The sequence below is a fragment of the Cryptomeria japonica genome, chromosome 8 (assembly GCF_030272615.1).
Source record: "Cryptomeria japonica chromosome 8, Sugi_1.0, whole genome shotgun sequence".
Classification (NCBI taxonomy): Eukaryota; Viridiplantae; Streptophyta; class Pinopsida; order Cupressales; family Cupressaceae; genus Cryptomeria; species Cryptomeria japonica.
In genome coordinates, this window is record NC_081412.1 from 54290012 (window position 1) to 54298933 (window position 8922).

At 32.5% G+C, this 8922-nt stretch overlaps 1 protein-coding gene across 1 annotated transcript; it reads right to left on the bottom strand.

Moving 5' to 3' along the window:
* Nucleotides 1-949: 949 nt before the first annotated feature.
* On the bottom strand, nt 950-3054 carry LOC131038792 (patatin-like protein 2). The gene is made up of 9 exons (XM_059210174.1): nt 2884-3054; nt 2599-2780; nt 2320-2500; nt 2109-2221; nt 2023-2072; nt 1526-1623; nt 1263-1444; nt 1075-1149; nt 950-986 (listed from the first exon to the last, which is right to left on the bottom strand). The coding sequence occupies exons 1-9, from the start codon at nt 3007-3009 to the stop codon at nt 950-952; spliced, it is 1044 nt and encodes a 347-aa protein (XP_059066157.1). The 5' UTR covers nt 3010-3054.
* Nucleotides 3055-8922: the final 5868 nt, after the last annotated feature.

The following is an 8922-nucleotide window of genomic DNA, read 5'->3' on the forward strand; positions in this document are numbered from 1 at the left end:
TCTATCGTCAGGAACCTTCAGAGTTTAAGTAACCTATTAAATGATCAGTAAGAAAGTGATTCAAAAAAGTCGACTCAGTAAGGTCTCTGTTCTTGCCTTGGTAATCAAACTTGTTTCTATTTTTCCATATATACCGCATTACGTCTATGGACAAAATAGACCAAAAGAAGTTAAGACCAACGCTCCACAATATTAAACATAAACAAAGAAAAAAATCTACTAGCAAATCTGCATTTAAAAAATAAATGATCAATGTCATTGACACAATTACAAATATCTCACAGTTCAGGAAGGACCAGTCACCAAATTTTTAAGCAACAAAAGCTATCTGAAACAATATTTTTTATGATCAATTTTGATTTTTTTATGATCAATTTTGCTAGAACAGTAGACATTCATAATAGAAGATCATTCATCTTTTTCAATCTTAATACCTCAAATCTGGTTGACATACATCGTTGGACAGATAAAAATTTAGTAGAGATTAATTGGTTTGACATTCGCGAGAGGCGATCCATCTTGTCGTTTGAAGCTCTAAAAACATTCAGAACTGAATTTGACATTAACAGAGAATTGAATCCAACTCAAATCTTTTATAACCATAAAAAATGATCTCTTATATTACCTAGAGTCTGCTAGATTAAAATATGGTTTCAATTGCATCCTACTTCTGAGTTCATTATTATACAATATATCATCTAAGCAAGATATTCCTTTATTGGCATTCCCGTTTTTAGCTGAACGCCCTTGAAAAATATTTTCACTTCACTGATTAACAAATTTTGGGATAAAACATTTAATATGATTATTCCCCTCCCTTAAAAAAAGTGCAATCTTTTGTTTCAAATGGTTTTGATTAAGATAACTTGGTTTTGAAGGGAACCATAAACCCTGTACATCAATATTTCCAACTTCGTCATACAAAAATAACAACAAAACCAGTGCCACACTACACCATGATTAAACGTAACACAAGAAGAAAACAGCTGATCGGCATTAATAAAACAGAAAGCAAACAGAAACAGGCATCAGAAGGTTAATCAATCACGTGGTTCCGTTGATTAGACAGCTCACATATCATTACGAGCTCTGTCACCAGATGATCGCGAGAGTCGCGACTTTCTTTCGTCCGAGAGTCTCTTAGCAAAGCTGCTCAGAATTCAAGAAACCGTCATAAATATTCAAACAATTGACTAATACTTTCTCTGTTTCAGATTTCAGAATGGAACTAACAAAGAGTGAATCGCTATATAGATGTTTACCTCTCCAAGTCTTCTCTGTTGCTAACATTAGCCTTACCAGGAGCTGGCTCAAACGTTCCCGTCTCTAAATTGACTCTGCCAACATCCTTTTTCAGGAGATAATTGGCTCTCTTTTCAAGTTCCTTAAGATTTTTCTCAGAAGAGTTATCAGTAGAGGCTGCATCTCCCTCCAAGTTGTCATCCTAAAATCAAACAACGTACGGTTAAAGATCACTTTAAAGTTTATAGGTAAAGAGCTTGTATAGGTGAAGAAATTTATTTACCTGAATTCTGATATAGTTCCTTCCAGGCTCAAAGTTCTTTCCAGTCTTAAAGGATTGGAAGATTAAGGAGGCGTAAATGTCCACCATATCTAAACTTGATTGCATGAAAGTGTCGACCAGTGGCACAGCATCTTTGTGATCGACCCATTCCCACTTTCCCCATTTTGCAATATCGGTGGCTTTGTACGATGAAATTTGGTATCCAGTTCCAAGGGACAACACAACAATATTTATCTTCTCCTGATTGAAAAACGCTAACCGTTAAAAAAATTGTTGAAATCACGTAGTCAAAATAATGTTTAGCTCTTTAACTAATTCACCTCGTCCGAATGTTGGACAACTGGTTGGCTGGATTTACTTTTTATTTCTTTACTCACTTCGTTGACAGCAATTAGTGACTGCAAATGTTATTTGAAAGTAGAGTCGAAAACATTCGAGTTAGTCATGGCTAAGTAGAAATTAACAAGTAAATAGTGGAATCAATGGAAGAAATATTACTGGATTGTTAGCAGCCACTCCTCCATCTATCAGGTTGAACTTTCTGGTGCTGTCAATGGGCTTGCCAGACAGATTTTCTATAGACTTGCCGGAGGGGTATTCTGTTTCAAAATAATGAGGAGGAAGAAATGTTGGGGCAGCCGTCGTACCAATGCATACATCTGATAACTTTGCATTTTTTGATGTGTCTCGCTTGGCCTGTAGATAACCCAATACATATGACGATCTATTTATTTAAAGAAAAAAAAAGTTCTAACAGACTCTGATTCAAGAAAGATAGCTAGAAAAAGGAGTACCTCAAAAGTAGAGAAAATTGTGGGCTGTAGTAATTGAGTATCGTAGGTTGGGATCACCACATTAGTTACTAGTTCGTCCAGTCGAACATCACCTACTTTTCTTTTCACAAGATCATGCAGATAACTGCCATCATATGCAGGGCCTCTGAAAAGAGTTATTGCTGAATGCACCTTTCCACGGCTGATAAAGATTCATCAAACAGACTTAGTCGCCTACACAGTTTTAATTTTCTTTCTATTCTACCAAACGAGAACGCTTAGAAATAGTAGGGCACTTACTTTGCGGCTGGGAAAATTTTCTCACTTTCATTCAAATAGAACTGCGTAATGTCCTTTGCCGCAAGCAATGGTCTGTTTTCCTCATTTGGAGCAGTTAACATTGCGGTAACTAGCCCTCCAGTGCTTGTCCCCGCAATGACATCGAAATAATCTGCTATTCTAACGTCTGGACCATCCAGTTTCTATCAACAGATACAAGTTAAGTGAGAAAAAGCCGTAAAAGCAGTAAGAACAGTAGAAATAATTTAGAATATGTAATGGGTTAGATCTGAGAGAAATAAATACCTGAAGCTTTTCCTCAAGACATTGAAGGAGAGTTGCAGGGATAATCCCCCGGACACCTCCTCCGTCAATGCTGAGAATGGTGATCGTATCTCCATCAGCCTGTGAGAAGTTTCTCATGGTTGCCATAATATTACAGGAAAATATTGAATGAAACAAGAGCTCTCCTATGGGGATCTGATTTCGGGGCAGAAAAGGGAGAAGGCCAGAAATGTGGTGCAGGATCCTGTACCCACCGAGTTGGTATATAAACGAAAAAGTGGGACCACTCAATGTTTAAAATATGGTATATGTTTATTAATCAATTAAAATTGTAAGGCTCAAATATCTATGATAATGGACATAATCATTGCATAAAGAGGATATATTTTATGAAGAGAATTGGTAGGTAATAAAAATTTCAAATATTTAATATTTAATATTATGTTTTATTAGGGGTAAAATAGGTTTTAAGGGGACTCAACACTTCTTGTAGTAGGTTTTGATAGGATCTGGAATCCAATGCACAAGTGAAATATTGTTAATAGATTACAATCAGACAAGTAGCAGCCCAAACACACCAAGCCCTCCAAAGCAAAACATTAGAGAGTTGTTTGCTTAGGAAAGAATTTTGAAACCATCTACCAACTTTTCTCAAGAAGTAAACAAAAATAAATGGTATCGAACATGCTCCCACAACCTTTAGAAAGATATATTCCAAAGTCTCCACCTCAATAGAAAGAGAAAGAAAGAAGACTAGAAAACATACATCAACAACAATCTTACAACGAAGACCCTAAAAAATGGAAGAAACATAGAACCTTTCTCACACTAGCATTCTCCACCTCAATAGGACAGGGAGGAAAGGAGGTCAACTAATGAAGAACCATGCCCTAGCCAAACTCACAAATAAGGTCCCCACCACCATAAAAGACCTATCCCCCTGAATAGGAAAATCGTGAAGAGAAGCTAAGGTAAACACAATATAGACCCTCAACTAAAAATGCATAATAGCTAAATAACGAGCAATCTCAACATCAACCAAATCAGAATTTTCTTTCACAACAACGGAAGAGACCCTTAACCAAAAAGACCAATAGACCAAAAAAGCTACCCCTAAATGATCAGGGGCCTTAGGCTCAAGCTTAAGAACAAACCCAAAACCTCCCCACTCAATAGATCTGCAACAAGTATATGCCAAAGGGGCAGAAAAATACCCAAGCCAATAGCTTGAAAGGAAAAAAAAAAGCAATAGAAAAAGACACTAACCAAAACAAGACATGGTCTTTGAGAATAAATAATAATAGAGCATGCATATCCACTGGATCCTTAAGGCGCAACAATAAAGGACAATAACAAACAACAAGGATCAGCCATAAAATTCCACAACATAGGAAGAAGCCAAAGCTAGAACTCAAGCAAAAAGTGCAGATGTCAATATAAACTACCAACACAGGTAGGAAAAAGAATGAGTCCTTCCTCTCTCCAAAATGAATAGTTAAAGAGGTCAATAATGACAAATTTTCAATGATGAATGTAGCAAATAAATTGAGAAAATTCCTACTAGCACATTGGCTAACTAGCTCCAAAAGTGTTAACTAAAGTGGAGGAGGAAAAATAGTCAAATGGTGTAATAAAATTCATATAGTCAAAGATGAGCTTGAGATTATCATTCTAAGGGAAAAAGTTGTACAAACATTCCAACTAACTTTAAACTCATTTAAAAGTGGGCTCATAGGTAAATCATAGTGAACAAGGTTTAAAAAGAATCATCTTGATTTTACATTGAAGATAACTAAAGGTCTCGTTGAAGATTATATCTATAATGGCATGTACATTCTATAACACATTGTTATAATATTATTATAACTAACCCATATAGTCCTCACAAAATATAGAATAATTATATATTTATCATAATTGATAGGTTTTTCAAACAATATATTTTTAGTACCATACAAAAAGTTTACTAAAAAATTATAATTATGTCATAATTTTTTAAGGACACTATGAGATTGCATTGGTTTAAAATAAGTATATTTTCTAATAGGTATTCTCATCTTTCGTCAAATGATATTATGGAAAAATATGAAAAGAAAATTAGAATTTAATTCAACAAATCATCTATGGATAATAGATAAAAATATAACAAATGAATATAGATAATTTATTGAGATGTTTAGTAAGTGAAATGATAAGTAATTTAGATATGACATTGAAGTAGTGTTTACATATCACAATTTAGTAAATAGTTTAGTTGTACAAGGAAAATTAACTTTGAGATACCATATAAAAATAATCCAATAAATATATGACAACTAAGAAAAATATAAATTAAGTGAACAATAATTTTAAAGAAGATTAATTTTTAGATCACGAGTATGTTACATGACAAGATAACAAATCAATTAGAAAACATGATTAATAAGTATGAAGAAAAAGTATGACATGACAAGAGGACATAAGGAATGTGACATTGGAGATGGAGTGATAATACATTTTAAAAAGGAAATAATTCTAGGCATAAATAGAATTAGATTAAGGTGAAATTTTTTAATTATGGTAAGTTGACTGGAGTAGAGTTGCCTTCAGGATTTTGTGTATTACTACTATTTAAAATTATAAATATGGTTTTTTGCAGATCGTAAAGGTGAAGTGGAAGAATAACATAAAGAAAGTGATTCAAGAAATCAAATTCTAAACCAACAAGCAAAATTTAATAGATGTTAGACAATGAATAGGGGAAGACTCGTACAAGGAATAAGAGCCATGTGGAATATTTGGAGAAATGAAAGTTAAGGGAAATTGAATAATTTATATAGATATATAAAATTATGGTTTTACATTTTCTCTCAATTAGCTACCCCAAAGTGAATGGATCATCTTTTCAGCGATTCAGTGTATATGATGTAAGAGTATCCAAAGTGTAATTGTAATCTTGCATTGATACCAAACATATTTCTTTCATGTTTTTATTGTTAGTTTTTGGGTATTTAAAAGTATTTGAAAAAATAATTTATTACTCTAGAGTTCAATACTTTTAATGGTTAGCATTTTAAAATATTAGATTATTAATGTTCAAACAATATTATCATTGTTGAATAATAAATATTTCTTATTAAGCCTATATATTAATATTTGAGCTTCCACACTTCATGTTATAGCATGTGACATTATTTTAAAAAATATCATTGATTAATGAAATGTGACCTAGACAATTCCATTACAAGGACCTATTAAAACTATGTATCAAATATTTATTTCTCATCCAAATACTATAAGAAATATTTAAACTTATTCATCATTGCAAATCCCATAATTAGGATTTCATTGAGTTCTATTTCTTAGAACTTGTTACATTAATCTACCATGGATCCTCCTAATTGTTTCTATGTGTGTTACAAGACATCATTGGTTAGTGCCTTCACATATTTACATTCTCAAAATTCTATAAAAGAAAGTAATCATTCTATATCAAACAACAACATGAAATAAATGAGTGAATTATTTTAGCACTATGTCAAGTTTTATCATATATGAAAAACATAAAAAAATTAAGAGCATTATATAATACATAGGTGCCTTGAATATTGTAGTTGAATAAATGCACATGAATTTTTCTTGTAATTCATCATAAAGATGACAAATGTTACATTCTATTGTAAAACCTTGGAGTATGGAAATATGTCCTAAGAATGCATCAATATTACCTTGGATTAACTAAATGGACCATGGAAAAAAAATAGAACACATATATGTATGCTACACATTAATTACAATAGTTGTATAGTTAATACAAGACTAACAAAATGAAGCATGTAACCTATTTTACGTTTGAAGGTATACAATTTAATCTTCATAGTATTCATATGTACATTCTAAATTCTTTCAGAAAAATACTTAATATCTCTAATGTAATAGTTTAATTCTGTAAATTCACCCCTACATTATATTATTTGAAACAAAATAGAAAATAACAACATTAACTACCAATGTATGTAAAATATTAATTGGAACCAACTACTCTTTCATTACATTATATTTATAAGGTGTCAATGTGTTCTAGACATTTTGTTTTGTCACTTGATCTTAAGTTTGGTCAAATGTAAAGTGGCCAAGAGTAATGTTTAAGTGAGTGCATATATAATTGTGAAGTAGTATTCTTTGACATAATACTAAATTTTTTTGGTCTTTACATTTTAAGAATTAAAACATTAGATAATCTATATGATATTCATTGTTATGACATGCTCTATTTTATTTTATTTTTCAATATTTTATAGTATACAAGTCTAAACAAAAAAAGGTGAAAAAAGTTAAGTTAGATGATGATATTTTTTATCGTCTAAACTTGTATTCCCTAAAATGTAACCTTGATTAAATTTAACAGCCTTTTCCAATTTTCTATTAAGATATGCATTTTATGATACATATTCTTTCTTTCAATTTTTATTTTATGTTTCACATTTCACAAATCTAAATAAAAACATGTGAATAACTTAAGATAAATTAAATAATAACAGTTTTTAAATCTAACATTGTAAACCACATTTACTCTCTTTTTATCTTTTCGTATTATTATTTGTAAATTTTTTCAATTTTTATTTTATCAACAAATATAAAAATAAACATGATGTAAAAAAAACAACAATCCATACACACACATATATAAAAGACTGTATTCCACGTGAATGTAACCTGGACAAAATGCATTGATTGCGAAGCCAGAGAATATATTCTCTGTCCCTGACGTCTTGAGACTGGGGGCCGCACTTATCCCCACAATCGGTTTTTTTCCTACTCGTGTTATGGTTTTCATGGAGGGCATCTGGCGATTCTTAAAACGTGCTTCATGCCCTTGTCTGTAGTTATGTAGTTTTCCTTAGATATTAATATCTAATCTACGGGTATTTAACACTTGCAATGAAGCGTAAACACTGGAGCAATAATGACGATCGACACTTCCCGACGGTTATCTATTCTTAGTAAATTAAAAAAGTGTTTCATAAAGTCAGTGTGCTCTGGCCAGATAATTTTGACGGAGCATGTGCCGAATCTTTAAGGCTAAAGCCTTTGTAACAGTGTGTTGATTGAGATACAGGTGCATATCGACAAAATGGTGACTTAGCCTTTGTAACATTGTCTTGATTGAGATACAGGTGCATATCGACAAAATGGTGACGGAGGTCTCCCACCTCTAGGAACTTCTTGGTCACCTAGGGAATTGCTGGTCTAGATTCCTCTAGATAGCTCTACCTCTTGTGGTTGTTCTCTACCTCATGGCCATCAGCATGGCCGAAGTTTTTCCCCCCAATGTTTTAAAACCCCTCGGTCCAAGGCTCCCCACCGCTACTCTGGTGGTGGGATTGGTTCTGCTTAGTGGTTTTTCGCCTTTCCTCCACGTGGTGTTTTTGTTTCTGGGTGGGGTTCTAAGGGGGATGAGGTTATTAAAAGGTGGTTTTCTAGAGGTGGTGGTGGTTGACCTGATTTTTCGAAGAGCTTTTCTTTTGCCTGTTCGTGATGATAAGGATAGAAAAGAAAGTGAAGCTATTGCTTACGAGGGGTGGTCTCTTCTTGACGTCACTCTAGACTTTGCTAATAAAAGAGAAAAACTAGATGATCGAGATCCCCTTCCATTTCCTTTTACGATTTCTCTCACCACTTAAGTGGTTGGTTTTCATGTTTCTTTGTTATTTTGTTTATTTGGTATTTTGATATCTAGGTTGTGCCCATGTGACTCTAATTTAGTTATATGGTCTCTACCTATTTGATTTTGAGGGGTGACATTATGTTGTTTTTCTTTTTTTTGGTGAATATATGTGCTACATCTTTTAAGTAATAGTAATTGACACATATATTAATAATAAAAAAAAACAAGTGTTTTACGTTAACAGATTTTACTTAAAAAAAAATGTTTAAATATAGCTATACAATTATTAAATTGAAGTCTTGATAGATGTAAACCTCAAAATCTCACAAGAGGTCAAATGAGAAAGATTAAGCCTATGAAGGATAAATATAGTTTCGTTAAAATCTGGCTAAGTTATTTTATTATTTTTATTG